This window comes from Enhydra lutris, unplaced genomic scaffold, assembly GCF_002288905.1.
Source record: "Enhydra lutris kenyoni isolate GAN:26980312 unplaced genomic scaffold, ASM228890v2 scaffoldscaffold37, whole genome shotgun sequence".
Classification (NCBI taxonomy): Eukaryota; Metazoa; Chordata; class Mammalia; order Carnivora; family Mustelidae; genus Enhydra; species Enhydra lutris.
This window is the reverse complement of record NW_019154121.1, coordinates 14083348-14106015: the sequence shown is the minus strand read 5'-3', so window position 1 is coordinate 14106015 and position 22668 is coordinate 14083348. Positions and strand designations below refer to the sequence as shown.

At 34.5% G+C, this 22668-nt stretch overlaps 1 protein-coding gene across 3 annotated transcripts in view; it reads left to right on the top strand.

Annotated features, from left to right (window-relative positions):
* Window positions 1–21702, top strand: part of LOC111154493 (embryonic ectoderm development) — a 29087-nt gene extending 7385 nt beyond the window's left edge. Inside the window, exons 3-13 of one of the 3 annotated variants that reach the window (XM_022514107.1) lie at window positions 787–879; window positions 3348–3413; window positions 4470–4595; window positions 5254–5335; window positions 7141–7232; window positions 8935–9068; window positions 10843–10948; window positions 12086–12160; window positions 19654–19812; window positions 20537–20610; window positions 21367–21702. In XM_022514107.1, the coding sequence (XP_022369815.1) occupies window positions 787–879; window positions 3348–3413; window positions 4470–4595; window positions 5254–5335; window positions 7141–7232; window positions 8935–9068; window positions 10843–10948; window positions 12086–12160; window positions 19654–19812; window positions 20537–20610; window positions 21367–21493 (1134 nt within the window). In that variant the 3' untranslated portion in view covers window positions 21494–21702. The remainder of the gene's footprint in view (window positions 1–786; window positions 880–3347; window positions 3414–4469; window positions 4596–5253; window positions 5336–7140; window positions 7233–8934; window positions 9069–10842; window positions 10949–12085; window positions 12161–19653; window positions 19813–20536; window positions 20611–21366) is intronic. The other 2 variants (XM_022514109.1, XM_022514106.1) reach the window with 2 other exon arrangements.
* Window positions 21703–22668: the final 966 nt, after the last annotated feature.

The following is a 22668-nucleotide window of genomic DNA, read 5'->3' as shown; positions in this document are numbered from 1 at the left end:
TATAGCATCCTGGTAACTGACCTTACAGTCCTTTGCCTTCCTTGGTCCCCAGTGCTCAGGTACTCTTGTTCATTATAAAACTTCTTGGGATTTTTTTTTTTTTTTAAGGACCTAAATTCAAGATTATTTGAAATTGTTTCTATAGGAGTAATAGAAAGTGGAGATTTGCATGGAGTATAATATGGTTCACTTTACAAAGGAAAAATTAAACCTAATAAAGTTTAGTAAATGTTAGAGAAGCTTTACTAACTCTTGGTGTATTTGTTCTTTTCATATTTGAGAAACATAAATTATGTACTTATGTCCCAAGAGATTAAATGCAGCTATAACAATTATCCAGTTTAATTTTGAATCAGAAGAATCAGTGATTCTTCTTTTTTTTTCTTTAAAGATTTTATTTTTATTTATTTGACAGACAGAGATCACAAGTAGGCAGAGAGGCAGGCAGAGAGAGAGGAGGGAAGCAGGCTCCCCGCTGAGCAGAGAGCCTGATGTGGAGCTCGATCCCAGGACGCTGGGATCATGACCTGAGCAGAAGGCAGAGGCTTTAACCCACTGAGCCACCCAGGCGCCCCGAATCAGTGATTCTTCTTAAACCAATGATTTGGTTTCAGAAAGTAGGAGGCAAATATCAGAGTGTTTTCATAGATGAGAACTTGTTACCTGACCTCTGATTTAAATAGTGGTCTACATTTGGGAAAAAAAAGTTGTAAGGGGAAATGGTGGGTTCACCATTCGTTTGTTTCTAAATTATAGTAACTTTTCTATTTTACTATTATTTTTCAGGAAGATCATAATCAACCATTGTTTGGAGTACAATTTAACTGGCACAGTAAAGAAGGAGATCCATTAGTGTTTGCAACTGTAGGAAGCAACAGAGTGAGTGTTCAGGGGTCTGTTTGGCATTTGGCTTGATTATTTGACTCTGGTGTTACTATAGTATTGAAGTGTAATGATTTTGAAGTAAATTTGGCATAGCTGGTTTAACAGTAATCCTTATATAATATTCTAGATATTGTCACAAAACTAAAGTTTTTAAAACCTAGTATTCACTACTGAAAATATAGCTTTCATATATTACTCTCAGTTCTCAGAGTTCATATATTACTATCAGTTGTTTCTGTTTATATTTTGTCCTTGTTAATATTTTTGTGTGTGTGACTGAAAGAATTGACTCCTATTTTTGGAAGCAGTTTTAATAGTTGTGTATCATGCAAATTAGGATATAAAGTCTGTAGTTTCTTAAAAATAATAAACTTACTTAGTGGCTCTCTGTAAATGCAAAGGATAAATCCAGTGGCTTTATATATTAGTTATTGAAAGTACTTTAACTATTTGCCATAAAAATCTGTTAGATTTGTTTTTATTTAAGGAAGCCAAAAGTATCTTGAGCTGAGAGAAGTGTAGGGAAGAAGCATGTTGGCACATTTTAACATCAACCATTATTTAACTTTTTAGTTAAACCAGGGGCTGGCTTGGTGGACTGCAAAGACTTACTATTCTTTTCAGTTCTAAATAAATGGAGAACAGGAAGAGTCCTTAGTGCTTTCTAGGGAGTGCTTTGGAATTAGTTATTAAATTGAAATCACCTCAGGGAAAAATTGTCCTCTTACTAAGTTTACATTAGCTAACATTCTGGTTATCCATTAATACTGTACTAAGAGTTATGAGGAACAACATAGAAATTTATTATTGTATTTGGGGGAAAATAAAAAACAGGCGATTGACTAATTAGATACAGGTTGGCAACAAATACAAGTCACTTCCTCTGCTCTTAACCTAAGAGGTGAAGAGGAGTGAATCTGAGAGACGGTACATAAGTTGTTACTTTGAGTAAAATAAAATTTTATACTTCTTTAGTAGTTGTACTAAGTTTCTTAGGCAATAAAAGCATGCGGTTTTAATGCATACTGTTTTCTGTAGTTGTTTTTTGTTTCTCAGTGTTTGTATTCTGTTCTCAAACAAAGTTAACTTGGTAACAAGGGAGTTGTCAGCTCAGTATTTTTCAAATGTCAGCATATTTCCAGGCTTTTTTTCCTGCAAGTTCGAGAATCATAACAAGCACACATGCATCCATTCTGGGCTAGATCCTCTCTATTCCTGTTTTCTAAAAAGTAAAATTTGGCTTTAGGTAATTTCCTATAAAACTTCTTTTAAGGAAGGTTTCGTTACATTTAAGGCTCTGGCGCTTTTACTAGGTCACTGAAATCCTGAAAATTTGAAACTTGGCTACTGCAGTTGGTAACATGGAATAACAGCTTTTCTTGGTGTTCAGCCAAATGTGGCTTGTGACATGTAGCCTGCTTATAGTTGTCTGGTTACTGAATTCTTCGGAAAAAAAAATTCGTGGGGAAAGATAACAGGCTCAAGAAAAGATCAGGTTATTTTTTCCTAGTTGGGAACATAGTGCATTAATTACTTGGAATCTACTTTTAAGACGTCACTATAAACCTAAGATTATACTTCACTAACTTGGCCATGATAATACCGGAATTAGTTACAATTTGTGCTTCAGTGTGTTTATTTAAATGTTCAGGTATTGTAATAAAAAGTATCCCTAGTTTCATTTAAAATGACATGGAAGGACATTACATAGTTCATTGAATTGTAAAAAGTTCTGTTTGGACTTTTTTTTTTAAGAAAAGAAAAATTATCTTCTAGGAGATAATCTGTTTTAGCACTCATAAGGAATATTTTTAAACTATTGTAGCGATTTTATTAATTTAATAGTGATAATTTATAGTATCTTTATGGAGTTCTTAGATACTTCTATTAAAATTAACAAGTAATTGCTAACATGACTATAAGCTCTAAAGAAAAAAGGAAAGAAATTTATTAAAGTTTAATTTTACACAGTGTATATATTAACTTAAGAATATATGGCAAATAAAAAGGACCACCATACATCAGAAAGTTAATATTTAATGAGCTGTCCATGAGAAAAACATTATTTAGGCAAGTTTTAAGCTTTCTTATATGTAATTAATATGTAAATATTCTTAAACTACCCAAAGACTTTAAGAGCTTAATTAAAAAATGATAAATTACAACTTTACTTTGAGGTGTTCAGATGTATTCACTTTGAAGAGTTGGGCAATTACATGAATGAGATCTAAAATTAAAACATTGGAATTAGAAACCATTATTATTACTACAATATTTAATATACTCAGGAAGTTATCTAATACGTTAAGCTTTATAATGCTTCCTTAAGTTTAAAGAAACTATTTTAAAACAGTTTCTGTAGAATCTTTAAGACACATTTGTGACTAAAATATGTTGCAGAGGTGAAAAGAATGTGGTTTCTGTGTTTGAGATTAAATTTACTATATTTTTGTTTTTATTAGGTTACCTTATATGAATGTCACTCACAAGGAGAAATCCGGTTGTTGCAATCTTATGTGGATGCTGATGTATCCTTTCTTGAGTTTTTAATATCTTTGCTAAAGAAATTGACTTTCAATAAGTACACCAAAACTTTTCTAAATTAATTAGTTCCCTTAAGCTATACTGTCCTTTAACCAGTGCTCTTCCTTTATTATCACCCAAGAGATTCCTCGTATCTAGTTTAATTTTCCTGATCCTAGAAACGCATTGTAAGGTGGATATGAGAGAGTGGGGAGAAGTGGCTAGAGATGAGCATTGGAAATCTAGTAATAGAAATGCTAGCAAAGAGTAGCTACAACCTCCTGTTTCTTTGACCTTGCTTAGAATTTTATCACTTGAGGGTAGTTAATATTAGTGAACTGGGGTTGATCAGAAGCTATGACTGGCAGTCATACCAAGTATTTGAACAACAAAGCTTATAGGGGAAAAGTAAACACATACAGTTTGTTTAGGAAATAAAATATTGCAAAACATGAACACATAAAGAAAAAGAAAGGCTTAAAAAGCCAAAAGGTTAGACAAAGGTTGGTGATACGGGTTTCTTTCAGATCATTTCAAAAACCTAGCGAAAAAGAAAAGGCAAGGATCTTCAGTCTTCAGTAGTTTATGGAAAGAAGTGAACTGTAGCCATATTGGGCAGGTCTCACAGGAAAAGGTGGAAAACTCATAGTTAACGCTATTCAAACTGAATAGACATGCATAGTCAGACATACTGGGATAAAAGAAGGGTCAGCAATTTATAGCCTGTGGGCCTAGCCACATGTTGTTGTAAATAGTTTTACTGGGACACAACTATACCCATTCATTTGCATTGTCTACGGTTGCTTTCGAATGACAGAGTTGAGTAATTATGCATCGAAATAGTAATCAGAATTGAGTGGAAGGATTGGTTTTGTTTGACCATTTGGTTTAGATTGTAGACCTGAAATGGTCACTGTTTAAATATGGTAATATAAGAAAATGAGAACTTCTGTGTCAGAAACTTGAGCACTTCTTTAGAGGTTTCCATGTAGTATATACCTAAATCATTGATGTGTTTACTTTTCAAAAACAAATTACAATTCTTAACTGGCATTTCTTAGGCTGATGAAAATTTTTACACTTGTGCATGGACATATGATAGCAATACAAGCCATCCTTTGCTGGCTGTGGCTGGATCTAGAGGCATAATTAGGATAATTAATCCCATAACAATGCAGTGCATAAAGGTGGGTTTTTGGTTAAATTGTAGATCTGCCCTTTTTTGAATACATACTTGTGAAAACTTGTCATTTTTAATTTAAAACCAGTAGAATCATTATCTGTACAGTTTCTAATTTGATTTATACTTGGCTTTTTGCTTCCTTTAGACTGGTCTTTGAGACTTTTGTCACATATGATAATACAAATTATGGAATAAGCGGGAAGTTTTTATGTGCAATTTTAAAAAAATTATTTCCCTCCTCCCTTGCCTTATTCTGAAATGTTCTAAATGAACTATAGGGAAAGAGTGAGTACTTTTTCTAAACATCCTAATGAGGGATGTAGAGTCAAGGACTTATAAAGAACCGAAATGTAAAGCCTGGGAATTTGATACTAAGTTTTGCAAATTACTTTAATCAGAAGGTTTTAACCCTGGGGCACATTAGAATCATCTAAGGATATTTTAAATCCTTCCTTGGGTCTCAGCTGATCCAGTCAAATCAAAATACCTGCAGATAGGACTTGAGCATCTTTTTTTCCCTTCAATTTTGTTGGGTGATTTTAATATGCAGCCAGGGTTGGGAACCACTAATTTAAGTGAAACTATTTTTCCATTCTTTTAAGATTAATGAAAGAATTTATTGATTTTTAATATGAAAGCTGAATGTTCTAAATTTATTGTAGCATTATGTTGGCCATGGAAATGCAATCAATGAACTGAAATTCCACCCAAGAGATCCAAATCTTCTCCTGTCAGTAAGTAAAGGTAAGAGAAGCAAATGTTTCTTTAGTCCTGTTTATTTGGGAATGATTTTATTTTTTAAGGGACAAAGAGTCCTAAGGTATTAAAACGAAATTTAAAAAGAATTTATAAAGTATGTCTTTAGTAGAAAAATCTCAGGCTACAGTAGCATCTCCAGACCAAGAATTAGGTAAAAGGGCTGTGAAATAGTTAACATCAGACATAAATAATTTGTACTGAAGGTTAAGTATGTGTAACCCTTATTAACAGTAGTGTATTATGACACTAATACTCTAGTATTAGGTAGTGTATGTATCCTCAGTTGAATTATTTTAGTAAGTTTATTAATTTTAAGTGGCAGATCACCAAAGTTAGGACATTTTTAAGAATTTAAAAAATAGTATTGCAAATCTTATCACTGATTGGCTGTGTAATAAGAAAAAATATATTGAGAATCTGTATTGCTTTTCATACATGAAGTTTTTATTTTATAAAGGAGTCCCTAATAGAATTCCTTAAAATGCTAAGTTCTCCAGCATAAGCTCTTTGAAATATTTCCCATATGCATAAAGAAAGCCTTGCCTTCCTCTGTACGCTTAAATTGGCATTATAAGTTTATTCAGGGTTCAGACAAGCCTCTTAATAATTTCTTAGCTCTCTGAAATCAGCTGTTATTTCTGCATTCTGTTCTTGATTGTTCTCTTTTTACTTCTACATTATTATTCTAGTCAAGTTTATTGTTCTTAAAGGCTTCTCAAACCTATAACCTTCCCCCACAATCTGACAATCTGCTCATACTAAAAGATGTCCTCAGATTAAAACTCTTCCATGAAAATGCTTCATTGTGATTTTCCTTTACCTACCAAGGCTTAAGTTTGGAAATCAACAACTAAGAGCTGATAACTTTTTCTCTTTTCTTGATAATAGCTGGGCCCAGGTATTTCTCTACAAGTCATATAGGTCATGATGCCACACTCTCTAATTATCACAACTCCCTAGCCGTACTCTTCCCCTTTTGGGTCAGTAAGTACAAAGATAACCTACAGAATATAAGAAAATATTTTGCAAATTATGTATCTAATAAGGGATTTATATCAAAACATCTTAACAATTCAACAGTAAAGACAACCCTTTTTGGTATTTTTTAAATTTTTATTTTTTTTTTATTTCTTTTCAGTGTTCCAGAATTCATTGTTTATGCACCACACCCAGTGCTCCATGTAATATGTGCCCTCCATAATACCCACCACCAGGCTCACCCTTTCAATTTGTAAATGTGGATTCTGTGGAGGAAAAACTTCAGTATCTTGTTCTCTGTCAAATCCCTAAGTATTTGTTATCTCAGGAGCATAACTCCATCAAATTAGGATATTATTTAAAGGAAATTATTGGAGGCAAATAAGCTAGACATATTTTATGATCACATAAGTGCTTTTTTTCCATCTGGAAAGTTTGAGCTCATACGTCATTAGAAAATGTAGCTTCCATTCTTACTTCTCACTGTGCATTACTTGAGTCCGAACTTTTGTAGTTTTTACTTCTTTAAAGAGGTTTTGAGAGTCCAGAGTAAATGAATGATAAAAGTCCATTTAAGGGGTACCTGGGTGGCTCAGTGGGTTAGGCCTCTGCCTTCGGCTCAGGTCATGATCACAGGGTCCTGGGATTGAGCCCCGCGTCGGTCTCTCTGCTCGGCGGGGAGCCTGCTTCCCCCTCTCTCTTTGCCTGCCTCTCTGCCTGCTTGTGATCTCTCTCTCTCTGTGTCAAATAAATAAATAAAAACCTTTAAAAAAAAAAAAGTCCATTTAAAATTTTTTTTATGTCTTTACTAGATCATGCATTACGATTGTGGAATATCCAGACAGACACTCTGGTGGCAATATTTGGAGGCGTAGAAGGGCACAGAGATGAAGTTCTAAGTGCTGTAAGTTGAAAGCTGCAGGACAATGACCTTCAGGTGTATAGACCTCTGAACAATCCCCATGGAACTCTTACAAGAAAGTATATGGTTTATTTGACATAGCCTGCTAGGCACTCAGTTTATTTACTTGTGATATGACAAGGTTTTTACTTTACAGATGAAGGAATTAAGCAAGTAAGGCTTTTTGTGCTTTATCTCTACTTTTGTAATTTATACCAGTGCCTGGATTCTCATGAAAAAATACCATAAACTTGTTCAGTCATACAACACCAAGACAACTCTTGTTTTGTTGGTTTTCAGTTATTAAAGAAAAAGGTTAAGCTAGTTAGCAGTTGAGATCAACTTTCATCTTTTATTTGAAGTTGAAATATAAAATCCATTTTTAGGAAGTTGTTTTATTGTGCTAAGTCTTAGATAATTTTTTGTCATGGTGTTATATTTATGTATTATGTTTATCGATTTAGTGATATGATGTTGGTATTTTTAGTCAGCTAGTATTTTTACATTATTTTAGCTTTATTTACTTTCCATTTATAGCTTATGTAGTGGTTTTACAGCTCTTCCATATTAAACTATGCAGGGGGCACCATGTTTTGAAGTCAGTAGCATTTTATTTGGAGGTACTAAATATTTCTGTTGTTGGAGTTTTTATGCTTTTTTTGAGAATCACACCTACCTTCAGCTACCTTGTCACCTTGGATTTTCTAAAACTTGTAGCAGCATTCTCCCATCTGGTTTTATGTGTTCTAAGAGCCATGACTACCATCCTTTAAGAATTATAAATTAGGGACGCCTGGGTAGCTCATTTTTTAAGCAACTGCCTTTGGCTCAGGTCATGATCCTGGAGTCCTGGGATCGGCAGCATCAGGCTCCCTGCTCAGCGGGGAGTGTGCTGCTCCTTCTCCCACTCCCCTTGCTTGTGTTCCGTTTCTTCACTGTGTCTCTCTCTGCCAAGTAAATAAACTCTTTAAAAAAAAAATTGAAGTTAAAACCAATATAACAAGTATTTTGACTTACACAGATAAAGTAAAATTTCAATTGTTCAGGGACTGACTGTATAGTTTATAGCTATTGATTTCATTTTTTGATCAGGGTTGGACAAAGAACTCTAACAAACTTACTCAGATCTTTGTGTCATAGAAGAATTGTTTTACTTCAGTTTACCTTCAGAATCAAGCAAAGAAATATTTTCTTATCTTTCTTAAAGATAATTGGATAGATAAAATAGATAAAATTAATTCAAACAATTTACTTTCTTATATATTGTGTAAACTCATATACTATAATCATGACAAATCAGTTAAAACTAAATCTTGAAAAAATAAGTCTTGGAAGTAATAACAACTGATTTATGGGTTACATAGATAAACTCAGAATGTTTGTGTGTGACTTGAAAAAAATTTTTCATTATGCTGTGTATCAGATGAAAATTGGGTAGTCTTGGGGTGCCTGGGTGGCTCAGTGGGTTGGGTCCTCTGCCTTTGGCTCGGGTCATGATCTCAGGGTCCCGGGATCGAGCCCCAAGTCGGGTTCTCTGCTCGGTGGGTGCCTGCTTCCCTTCCTCTCTCTGCCGGCCTCTCTGCCTCCTTGTGATCTCTGTCAAATAAATAAATAAAATCTTAAAGAAAAAGAAAAAGAAAAGAAAATTGGGTAGTCTTAATTTGGGCAATTTTATATATTTAAACTTTTCTGTTTTTACATACAGGATTATGATCTTTTGGGTGAAAAAATAATGTCCTGTGGTATGGATCACTCTCTTAAACTTTGGAGGATCAACTCAAAGAGAATGATGAATGCAATTAAGGAATCTTATGATTATAACCCAAATAAAACTAACAGGTAACAATTGTGCTATTGAAAACAATTTGTTTTTTCATGCTGTTGTATAGAAGCATTCTACTTTTTCCAAAATTTTTACATAATGTCCCAACATCGAGTTTAGAAGCCCTTCTTTGAATAAGTTTATATACCATAAGATTTTTAAAATCAAAGCCCTTTATTTTTAGTTTAATGTTTATGGAAAATCCCCTTTGAATTGTGTTTTTTAGTTTAGTAGTATGTTACACTTTTATTTAGGTATGCATATGCTTGACTATTTACATTATAACAGTTTTAAAAGCTGCTTAAAACTTGCTGTGGGATAGGGTAAAGGGCCCTTCAGAATAAGATTACTTGTATTATTGGTGAGCACTTTAAATTCCAAAGTCAAGATAGTAGATCATGAATTTTTTTAAATGGGTTTCTTGGCTTTATTTCATGGTAATGTAATGCTTTCCTTTAAATGATGATCCCTTTTTTAGATGGAGAAAATTCAGAAGCAGGAGCCTTGCTTCATGGGACTGACTATGAGTGGGAACTTGCAGTTTTCTTAAAATATATATATATATATGAAGATTTTTATTTTTTTGAAGTAATCGCTATATCCAGCATGGGGCGCAAACTTAGAACCCCAAAGATCAAGAGTTGCACATTCCACCTGCTAAGCCAGCCTGATATCCCTTAATATATTTTTGAAATGCTTCAATTCTTAATTCAATAACTGTCTTTTCAGAATCTCATCAGGCTATTAACACTTTCATTGTAACTATGGTATGTCTGTATATTAACTTTGTACTTCTGTTTTAACAAAAAGCATTTATTTTCTGGTTATCAAACCGGATTATTAATAGGTTATCAGTTAAATTTATAACCAACAAATATTTCAATGCACTAACATATATATTTGGCTAAAAAAGTAATTAACATAATTATAACAGAGTTAAGAATTTGTATCAGGTCATTAATAACATTTTAATGTTTTAATAAAGAAAAGCTCCCAGAATTTGAACTGGAAAGAATGTTTGAGATGATTCAGCCCACCATCCTTTTTGCATATGAGAAAAAAGTAAAGAGAGGACATGTGAGTTGCCCAAGACACAACTAATTCGTGGCATCATATCATTCTTCTACAGTTATTTCAGTATAAATCTGAATCACTAGATTAGAAATGTTAGGTATACTTTTAAGTAAGTATAGAATTGGTAGCAACTTCTCTGCTTGGTCTTCTCAAAAACATCTTTAAGGAAAAAAATAGCACTATGTTTTACTTGCCTAAATATGGGAAAAGTCTTTAATAAATGTCAAATTCCTGTCAGATAACATTTTTAGAAATTGTTGCTCAAGGCAGGGCTCTCCTCTAACCTTATCTTTAGCAGCCTTTGGAATGATGTCATTGTTTCTAGAAAAGTGACTATCTTTTGAAATAATCTAGATATGTTGATGCTTAAATATAAAGGATTGAATAGATAGTTTAATGTTTTCTGTGAGAATCTTTTAGTGCTTCAGACGTTGCTTATTATTGGTTAGGATAGCCAGAATTGAAGTGATTAATTTTGGTCATCATAGTAAGAAAGCTACGGTTCTTATAAATGAAATTTCATAAGATGAAATTGAATTGAGAGCTGATAATGGAAAAAATATAGAAACAAATACATGAAATGAGAGTTCAGGTCTCAATAATGAGAAGCTTTGCAGTTTTCTAGGAACATAAAATTAATAGTCAATAAATCTGAAAGTGAAAATGAGTGTGATTCTACATTCTTTTTTCTTTTAACTTTTGACATTTCCATTGCAGGCCATTTATTTCTCAGAAAATTCACTTTCCTGACTTTTCCACCAGAGACATACATAGGAATTATGTCGATTGTGTACGATGGTTAGGTGATTTGATACTTTCCAAGGTATGCTAACAGCTGTTAAGCTGTACTTCTGTTGTTTGTGTTTGTGTGAGTTGGAACCTTGCAGGGAGCACAGTTTTTTTATAGTTTGGTAAATTGGATGGCAGATGGGAAAGTCCTTTTTTTTCCTTGAAGTCTCAGATTTGGAAACTTGTTTTAAGCATATAACATCCTGATGAATTATTATAACTTGTTCTGCAATAAAGGAAAAAAATGTTAACTTGTAAGATGAGATTCTTCTCTGATATCCGATGTTATAAAATAACGAATATCTAAAGTCAGTAATGGGTTTTTTGTTATGTTTGTGTCCATTTCAGTAAATTTGTATTTACAAAAACAGATAGCTGGAGTTGGCTGTGGCTGCAGTTTGCCAACCCCTGCTCTCTAATGTGTTGATTTTTTTGCTGATAATTTAGAGTAGTTGTTGGTGATGGTATCTGAACATTTAGGATTGTCATATTTGGAAAAATTGCTGTCCAGTTTCTTTTCTTGATGTGGATTTCAGGGCATTTCATATTTTCTTGGGCAGAGCCTGACTTATTTTTTTTCTTGGCTTTACAGGTATAGTTATACCTTTTTTTTTTTTTCTTTTTTTCTTTTTTTTAACTTTTGATCTTGAAATAATAGATTCTCAGTAAGTTTCAAAGAAAGTACAGAGAGGTCCCATATTGCCCTTCACCCAATATCTTCTACATACATCTCACATAACTGCAGTATAATATCAAATTTAGGAAATTGACCTTGTACAGTGTGTGCATATAGTTCTATGTTGTCATTTTATTACATGCGTATTTTGTCATTTCAAGAATGTTACAGTATGGGACCTTTTAAGATTGTTTTTTTCCACTCAGTATGCCATCCAAGTTGTTGTGTGTATCAATGGCTTTCCTTTTTTATTGCTGAGTAGTATTCCATGGTATGGATGTGCCACCGTTTATTTAACTATTCATCTATTGTAGGACATTTTGGTCCTTTTGCAGTTTGGAGCTATTACAAATAAAGCTGCTAATAAGCAATCGTGTATAGGTTTTTGTGTGGACTTAAGTTTTCATTTCTCTGGGATAAATGCCTAGAATGGCAATTGCTGGGTCATGGTTAAGTTTGTTTAGTTTTTTAAGAAACTGCCAAACTATTTTCCAGAGTGGCCGTGCCATTTTACATTCCCACCAGCAATGTATGAAAGATCCAGTGTCTCCGAATCTTCGCCGGCATTTGGTATTGTCACTATTTTTTATTTTAGCTGTTCTGATAGGTGTGTAGTGATATCTCATCGTGGTCTTAATTTGCATTTCCCTGATGGCTAGTGATGAACATCTTTTTCATATGCTTATTTACCATCCGTAAATCCTTTTCGATGATGTCTCTTCATATCTTTTGCTCATTTTCTAATTGGATTGGTTTTGTTTTTTTATTGTTGAGTTTTGAGAGTTCTTAATATATTCTAAATATAAATCCTGTGTCAGATACATAGTTTGCAAATACTTTCTTCCAGTCTGTAGCTTGTCTTTTCATCCTCTTAACAGGGTCTTCTGCAGAGCAAACATTTTAATTTTTGTTGAATTTCAGTTTATTGATTTTTGTTTGAAAAAATTTTATGGATTATCCTTTTGATGTTACATTTAAAAGCTCTTCACGCTCTGGATCCTAAAGGGTTTTTTCTTTGTTTTCTTCTAAAAGTGTTCCAGTGTTATGTTTTGTTAAATGTATGATCTATTTTGAGTTAATTTTTGTATGAGGTTTAGGTAGTAGTTCATTTTTTGCCTTTGGATATCCAGTTATTCAGCACCATTTGTTGAAAGACTATTCTTTCTCCTTTGAATTGCTTTTGTACCTTGGTCAAAATTGTTTGGCCTACTTGTGTGAGGCTGTTTCTGGTTTTTCTGTTCTCTTCCCTCTACCACTGCTATATATACACAGTCTTGATTAATGTAGCTCTGTAATAAGTCTTGGAATTGGTTAGGTGTTTTCTTCCACTTTATTATTCTTTTTCATAATTGTTCTAGCTATTTTGATTCCTGCCTTTCTGTTTAAATTTTAGAATAATCTTGTTTACATTTTATAAAAAATCTTGCTGGGGGGTTTTTGGGCAGGGAAGAGTTTGACCGGTATTTTGTTAAACTTGTATATCAGTTTGATGGGGAATTAATGTCTTTGCTCTGCTCTCTAGTCCATGAACATAGTATATCTCTCCATTTATTTAGATCTTTGATTTTATTATCAGCATTTTGTAGCTTTTAGCATACAAGTCCTGTACATGCTTTGTTGGATTTATACCTAACTACTGCTCTTTTTTGAGTGATTATAGATGGTATTCCTTATTTCTGTGTGTTTACTGCTAGTTAGTATACAGGAAAGCAATTAATTTTTCATACTGACCTTGAATCCCCTGATTTTTTTGGTCTAGTACTTGGGAGTGTTTATGTAGACCATCATGTCATCTGCACATAGGGACAGTTTTATGTCTTCCTTTCTGACCTTGCTTTATTTCACTGGCAGACTTCCAGTTCTGTGTTGAATAGTGGTGTTAAGATCAAACAAACATTCCTGACTTATTTCTGGTACTAAAAGGGAAAAATTCTGTCTTTCACAATTATGTATATTAGCTATATGGTTTTTGTAGATGTTTTCTATCAAGTTGAGAACTGTCCCTCTTACAATTAATTTTTTGAGAATTTTATCATGAATGGGTGTTGAATTTTGTCAGATGCTTTATCTGTATCATTTGATATGATCAGGTGGCTTTTTCTTCCTTAGCCTGTATGGAGTGTATTTAATTTTTTTAAATAGATCTGGTCCTGTATCCCTGGAATAAATTTTATTTATTCATAGTGTGTGACTATATATATTGCTAATAGCTGATAATCTTGTTAAAGATTTGTTTGTATTAATGAGGCTGTGATACTAGTCTGAAGTTTTTTGTAATGTCTTTGTCTGGTTTTGGCATTGATGACACAGACTTATTGACATGAATTGGCAAGTTTTCCCTACTATTTTCTGGAAGAAATATAGAAATTCTTCATAAATGGTTGTTAGAATACTCTGGTTAAGTCATCCAGGCCTAGAAATTTTTGAGAGTTTTAAAGATAAATATTCCATTTCCTTAATAGTTAAAAGAGCTGTTCAAATTAACTATTTCATATTGTGTGAGTTGTGGTAGTTTGTGTTATATGAGGAATTTATTGACTACATCCTAGGTAAAGTTGATGTGTAGAGTTGTTTGTAATACTCTCTTACTGTACTTTTGACAACTGTAAGGTCTCTGATAGCTCTGTTTCATTCCTGAGATGGTAGTTAATGTCTTCTGTTTTTTTGTAAGTCTTGGTAAAGGCTCCTCAATTTTTTATCTCTCCTTCCATTAGTTTGCCCTGGGTGTATTTTGCTCTTTTACTAATTTATTAAGGTGTGGGAGCTCAGATTATTGCGTTGAGACTTTTCTAAGATAAGTATTAGATGCTATAGATTTTCCTCTCAGCACTTCTTCAGCTGCATCTCCCTAATTTATTTTTTTATTTTTTTGCATCTCACTAATTTAGATATGAATTTTAGTTTCTAGGTGTTGGAGATTTTTTAAATGATTCCTAGTTTGACTCCATTGTGGTCAGAGCATATTCTTTGTGATTTGGGTTCTTTTAAACTTTTTTGAGATTTGTTTTATGACACTCTCTTGGGTATGTTCTGTGGGAGCTTGAAAGGAGTGTGTAATTCTGTTTGTGTGGAGTGTTCCGTGTCTGTTAGGTACTGTTGGTCGATGGTGAGGTTGAATTCTTTATGGCTTCATTGATTTTTCTGTCTACGTATTTTTTTTTAAAGATTTTATTTATTTATTTATTTGACAGACAGAGATCACAAGTAGGCAGAGAGGCAGGCAGAAAGAGAGAGGAGGAAGCAGGCTCCCCGCAGAGCAGAGAGCCCAATGTGGGGCTCGATCTCAGGACCCCAGGATCATGACCTGAGCCGAAGGCAGAGGCCCCAACCCACTGAGCCACCCAGGCATCCCCTGTCTATGTATTTTATCAATTGTTGAGAGATGGGGATGTTTCCAGCTGTACTTGTGGATTTTTTTTCCCTTTTTGCTTTCAATTTTATGGTGGTTGGCTTGTTATTGCTGTGTTTTGGTGACTGGAATCTTTTTGTCTTTTTCTTCTTTTTCTTTTATCTGGGCTTTTCCCCTAATTTCCTATAGGTAAATTAGGTAATGCAAACATTTTTTTTTAGTAGGTTCTATGCCCAATGTAGGGCTTGAACTCACAAGCCCTAGATCAAAGGTCCCATGTTCTACTGACTAAAGCAGCCAGGTACTTCTATGTGAACATTTTTTAGAATCCCACTTTTTTTTTTTTTTTTTTTTTTAGGTTTTTTTTATTTGTTAGAGCACACAACAGAGCATAACCTTTGAGGGGAGGGGGGTGAGAGGGAGAGAGAGAAGCAGACTCCCCATTGAGCAGGGAGCCAGACCCGAGATCATGACCTGTGCTGAAGGCAGATGCTTAACCAACTGAGTCACCCAGGTACCTCTGGAATTCCATTTGATTTATCTGTAATATTAAATACATTTTTTTTCTTTTTTAAGATTTTAGTTATTTAAAAAAAAAAGATTTATTAGATTTTGATTTATTAATTTAGAATTATTGATTTATTAGAGCATGAGCAGGGTGGAGAGGAAGAAGCAGGATCCCTGTGAGCAGGGAGCCTGATGTAGAGCTCAATCCTAGGACCCTGGGATCATGACCTGAGCCAAAGGCAGGTGCTTAACTGATTTGAGTCACCCAGGCCCCCGAAGTACATTTCTTTATGTAGCTTTTTGGTTTTTCCTCTAGATATTATATATGTATATTTATTAACTATTTTGTTACCTTTTGTTATATATTATGTATTTTTATTAATGCTTTATCTGTAAGAAAGTCACTTTAAGTATAAAATGTGTGTAGATTAAAAGTTAAAAATTGCCAGAGGGCCTGGTGGCTCAATCAGTTAAGTATTCAACTCTTGATCTCAGCTCAGGTCTTGATCTCACGGTTGTGAGTTCAAGTCCCATATTGGACTCCATGGTGAGCATGGAGCCTACTTAAAAAAAAAAAGATAAAAATTGCTCAAAGATATGCCTACCATGCAAACACAAATATAAAAATATATTTATGTAGCCTCTCTACATAAATCTTACTTCCTTTATCTTACTTTCTTTTATCCACTATTTATAGTTTGATTGTCTTGAATATTCCCTTTATAATTGAGAACAACATCAAAAAAATGTTACTATTTTTTTAATGTTACTATTTCTGCTTCAACCATCAAACGTAATTTAAAAACTCAAGAGGAAAAGGAGAATATTTACTCATTTTTGCTTTTTCCATTGTTTTTTCTTCCTTTCTGATGTTCCAAGATTCCTTCTCATATTATTTTCTTTGTGTTTATAAAATTGCCTGTAACCATTCTTTTAGGAAAGGTCTGCTGGTGACAAATTCTTCATTTTTCTTCGTCTGAGAATGTCTTCATTTCTCCTTCATTCCTGAAAGGTATATTCATTCAAAATGGGATTTTACATAGACAGTTATTCTCTTTACACATTTGAAAAATGTTGGGTTCCCTGTCTCCAGGGTCTGTGGTTTCTGATGACACCTGCCATCATTGGAATTATTTTTTCCTAATCATAAGGTGTTCTGTCTTACTTGCTTTCAGGGTTTTTTTCTTTGTCTTTTTAGTTTTCAGAAGTTTGAATATGATGTACCTTGATTTCTTTGAGTTTATCTTTAGGAGTTCACTCACCTTATATTTGTAATAGATTTATGACTTTTGGAGATAGTTTGTCCCAAATTTGGAAGTTTTACAGCCATTATTCAAATTCTCTTCTTCTCCTTTTGGAACTTTAATGATGTAAATGTTAGATCTTTCATTTGACTCCTGGGACTGTCATTTTTTTAGGTTTGTTTCATTTTGTTTGGATTGGGTAGTTTCTGTTTTTCAGACGTTAAATTGACTCTTTTTTTATTGAGCCTTTCAGGTGATTTTCTTATTTTGGTTATATTTTTCAATTCTAAATTTTCAATTTGATTCTTTTTATTTCTTTGCTGAGACCTTTTTATTTTAAGTGTGTAATTGCTTATTGAAGCATTTTTTTCATTGAAGCATTTTTATTATGGCTGCTTTAAAATCCTTGTCAGGTAGTTTGAACATCTATGCATCTCATTGTTGGCATTTATTGTCTTTTAGCATTAAAGTTGAGATTTTTTTCTGAGTCTTGGTATGACAAGTGAATTTTTTATTGAGATCTAGGTATTTTGAGTGTTACACTACAAGACTGCATCTTATTTTATTTAGATCTTTTGCAGCAGTCTTCCTCTGATAAATTTTCAGCTGGAGAAGGGGAGCACTGCTTCATCATTGGCAAGTGGTGGGGAAGTCGAGATGATGGCGTCTCATTACTGTTCCCAAGTGGTCTCCACTGACACTGAGGGCTGTGGATGATTGTAAACAAGCTGACTCTTGCTGGGCCTCCTCTGATACCACCCCAGGCAAAGAGAAGAAGACCAAAGTTACCTCATTATGATGAGGGGCAGGTAGAGTCAGGAGTAGGGAGGGTTGGGTATGCATTTGAGGTACATAGGTACCACCTGAGAAGTGCTCCCCAATGGGCCATTGGTGGTTCATGCGAGGGTGAGCCCACAGTTTTTTTCTGTGGTGTTTTCCTGGAATAGAATGTTTGAAAATTTTCTCTCCTGCTAGGTTGTCACTTTCCTGGTTCTTTGGTTAGAGCAGGCTTTTGTTGTGGGTGTTTTGTAATTAACCCATGGGTATTGATTGCTGAGCTGCTGCCTTCTCTAGCATCTAGTCTGGGATACATAAATTAGGCAAAGAAAACCAAGGAACTCAGCATCCTTCATGTCCCAAGGTTCCTATCCAGTCTGCCTTCTCTCTACCTTTCAAAGTCTTATGTTTGCTTTATATTTGATACTTAGTCTTTTAAGCTGTAGTGAGGATAAATGGGGAAAAGTACACCTACCCCATCGTTTTGGAAGTAGAAGTAAAAAGCCACTAGCTCTAAAATTCTTTTCTTAGACCTTTGTCAAATATAGGAAGAGATTTCTGCACTTTAGGTTTCAGGAAGCTGACCTGAATGAACTATATTGGTGGTCACAAATCTATTTCTGCATCAGAATCACTAGGAGAACATTGTAAAAATAGATTCTTAGGCCTCAGTCCCAGAGATTCTAAATCTGGCAAAAGGACCTGGGAATCTGTAATTTTAAAAAGCTCTCTAGATGACTTTTTTAAAGATTTCATTTATTTATTTGACAGAGATCACAAGTAGGCAGAGAGGCAGACGGGGGGCCGGGTAGCAGGCTCCCTGCTGAGCAGAGAGCCCCGTGCGGGGCTTGATCCTAGGACCCTGAGACATGACCTGAGCTGAAGGCAGAAGCTTAACCCACTGAGCCACCCAGGCACCCATCTAGATAATTTTCAAATGCAGTCATCCATTATAGTGAACAAATTCTCTTTACCTCAGTTTTTAGTTCATGAGGGGACTTGACTAATTAAGAATCCTTTACCAGTGTAATCAGTGCAAAGCACTTGAAGAACTCTGTCACAATAGTTCTGCTTCGGCCTTCCCTTGTAGAGATTCTGATACAGTAGGGTTGGGATCAAGATGAGTTTTTTGAGGGAAGTCTATGGGCTATCAGTCCAATTGTGCATTTAGTTAGGTTATCAAAGTAGATGATCTCTAATCTAAGGTACTTTTTAAAAAACTTATGTATCAGATATATAGCCCTGGGATTTTATATAATCTAAAAAAGGCAGAGAAAGGAAAAAGGGGGGGTACTGTCTCCCTAATCTTCCTATGGCCCTGCTGTTAAACTGTTCATATGTCAGTGAACCAGACACAGCTGGGGACCAAACCAGAATCGCCTGGACTGTGTGCCCTGTAACACTCCAGCAGGCACTCTTTCACTACACAGGCATTTCTCAGTTCAGTTTCTGTTGAGGTAATTGGCCTAGATCATTTTTTTAATGGGAGGGGCCATCCTGTACATGGTAGGATGCTCAGCAGCATCTTTCCTTGTCCACCCACCAAAGGCCAGGGACATTGCCAAATGTCCCTCATTATCACACCACTGGCCTTTAATATAAATAGTGCCCACCGTGTTGCAGTTTTTCTTCCATTGTATTCCTTATCACTTGCTGCTTAACGAGAATGTATGCAAAGATAATGATATTATAGAATGAGGAAGATGTAAGTTAGTCTAGCTCAGTCCTATCGCCATATAAGTGTCTTGATGTTAAAACTACTGAGTTTATTGCCTTCTGTATAATCTGATCTCTAAGGCCTCTAAGCAGGGGCCATATTGAAGAGCTATGCATTTGTATAGAGTTTCTGTAATTTTACCTTCATTATAGAACACTCAAGTCTGGATGCCACAGTATCTAGAGCTGAATTTGGTTTGGAAGAGAAATTGTGACTTCAGAATGAATACTCCAGATACATAATGCTTTTGAATATTGTTAAATTCTGTTGTAATATGACTTCTTGTCTGCAAGTGTGGACATTGACTCTGTAAATATAAATGAATGTATATCACTGTATTTAGTAGGTGGGTAACCAGGTTTTAAGACTGTCAATTCTAAAAAGATAATAAAGAAGGGCTTTGTTTTTAATATTTAAAATTCAGTTCTGTATGTAACATTTCTTGTTTTCTCATTTCTCTCTTTTAAAGTCTTGTGAAAATGCCATTGTGTGCTGGAAACCTGGGAAAATGGAAGATGATATAGATAAAATTAAACCCAGTGAGTCTAATGTGACTATTCTTGGGCGATTCGATTACAGCCAGTGTGACATTTGGTACATGAGGTTTTCTATGGATTTCTGGCAAAAGGTAGCAACATATTTTTACATTTTAAACTTAAGACCATTGAAAATTTCACTTTTCTCTGTTGTGCATCCATCTTCAGTTTCCTCTAAGAATCTACCTTGATCTTTTATATTGATTACTTTGGCGATTGATATTATTTATTCTATCTTTGTGGTTCTGCTCACCATCTGCAATGTTTATTTTAAATGTAGTTAACAGGTGTCAGTGGTGGCAGTGAGGTGCTTACTTTCCATAACATCTGTTACTAAGATTTAATGTTTGGTGATTGGAGTGTTAAACTTTTTAAGTAGATTTTTTTATATAAAAGCTTGGAGAAAAATCAGCGTGGAAGGTGGGGCAAAGTAATAGTTATCTAAAATTTTAAAGAGACTTGTGTTAAGAATTTGTAGTAACAAATTATCTGGGTATTTATTTCTCAGAAAACTGGAGAAGCTGTCTGTAGCTGTTGCTATAATTCTTTAAGGCAGAATAAAGAGTACATTCTAACTATGTAAATGGTAAAGTCCTTCATAAATTTGTAAAATGCCTTCTAATTTACTCAGGACACCTCTGAAGTATTAGTTGCTATTATCCCCATTTACAGAAATACAAGATGCAAAGAACTAATCATGAGCATAGCCATAGGCTAAAGCTGAGGTTTTTCTGAAATATGAACATGTCTTAGGAATGCTTGAAGGCCCTGTAGCCTATTTAATAATTTGAATTTTTTAAAAATATGTTTATACAGATGCTTGCATTGGGCAATCAGGTTGGCAAACTTTATGTTTGGGATTTAGAAGTAGAAGATCCTCATAAAGCCAAGTAAGTATTTAGAACTATTTATTGATAGGGGCGCCTGGGTGGCTCAGTTGGTTAAGCATCTGCCTTCGGCTCAGACCATAATCCCAGAGTGCTGGGATAGAGTCCTGCATTAGGTTCCCTGCTCTGTGGGGAGTCTGGTTCTCCTTTGGCATGCCCCCCTCCCCTGCTTGTGTGCATTCTCTCTCTGGGAAAAATAAAGTGGGGTTTTTTTGTTTTGTTTTGTTTTTTAAAGATTTTATGTATTTGTCAGAGAGAGATTGAGAACAAGCATCAGCAGGGGGAGTGGCAGGTAGAGGGATAAGCAGGCTCCCCACCAAACAGGGATCCCGGTGCAGGATTCAATCCCAGGAACCTAGGATCATGACCCAAGACAAAAGCAGATGCTCAACCGACTGAGCCACCCAGGTGTCCCTTTACTGATAATTTCTGTCTTTTTACTCAAATGCCAATAGATAGGAAGTAATTAATACTTGAAGTACCATTCTTAAATCATTTTTAACATTTACATGACTCAGTTATTTTAAAATACTTTGTGTTCTCATAATGACTGCTTATCATAAGTACTGTGGTGACAAATTTTTTTTTTTAATTAAAAATATACCCAAGTTTTATGAAATTAGAGATTGAGCTCTTAGTGATGTTTTAAATGCTTTCCATATGACTCAGAACATCTATTTGTTTTCTAATTCACTGGTTTAATTTGATACAACATTTTTAATGACTGGCATTTAAACTATTGTTTTGTTTTTTTCCTAGATGTACAACATTGACTCATCATAAATGTGGTGCTGCTATTAGACAAACCAGTTTTAGCAGGGATAGCAGTATTCTTATAGCTGTTTGTGATGATGCCAGTATTTGGCGCTGGGACCGACTTCGATAAAATACTTTTTCTTAATCAAAATTAGAGTGTGTTTTCTGTGTATAATAGAATTACTGTATCTTGCTAGTAAGGGCACATAGAGCATTTAGAGTTGTCTTTCAGCATTCAATCAGGCTGAGCTGAATGTAGTGATGTTTACATTGTTTACATTCTTTGTACTGTCTCCTGCTCAGACTCTACTGCTTTTAATAAAAATTTATTTTTGTAAAGCTCTGTGTTAGTCTGTTTTCATTGTGAGAAAAAGAAATGTACATCCTTTTTTGTAATGATCATTTTTGTAGTTCTTTTAACTAAAGAAAGCTCTTTAATGTGATTAAGTTAAGTTCTAGAACTAAGCTGAATTTAATTCTTGGCTCTGCATCTATGAGCTGAGCTAAGTAACTTAACATCTACCTCAGTTACCTCCTGTGTGAAACAGGGATAAGAAAATACCTACCTTACAGGGTTTTTAAGGATCAAATGATCAAAGTGAAGCAGCTGGAACAGTACTTGACATACATTAAACCCTAAATATTAATACTTATTTTTACTGGAAATTGTATTAACTATGTCTTTTATTTCTTATTTCTTCTGTAATAACTTCATAGTAATTGTGTTTAAAATTTATAGAGTTGGAATATATAATGATTGAATGGTTTTTAAAAATACTGCTATTTGGTTTGCAGGTAGACCATTAGAAATCCTTTTTTTTTTTTTTTTTTTTAAGATTTTATTTATTTATTTGACAGGGACACAGCGAGAGAGGGAACACAAGCGGGGGAGTGGGAGAGGGAGAAGCAGGCTTCCCGCTGAGCAAGGAGCCCCGATGCAGGGCTCAGTCCCAGGACCCTGGGATCACGACCTGAGCCCAAGGCAGACACCCAACAACTGAGCCACCCAGGCGCCCCTAGAAATCTTAATTGAAATATTACCGTAAGAGCAAGTGAGAAGAGAACATAGAAGCTTGAATGCAGGTGAATGGAAAATGAAAGAAATGGGGAATATGTACAGTGTTATGTTTGTGGGAATCAGACTTAAGAGTAGTTGATCTTTTGTTCCAAACATAAGGTGCTTTGTAAATATTTATGAACAAGAAGAAACAGCAAGAATGAGACTGATATAAAAGACCAGAAAATCCCCAAAGAGATAGAACCAACATGACGTGGAGGAGTTAACCTGAAGCAGAGAGAATAAGG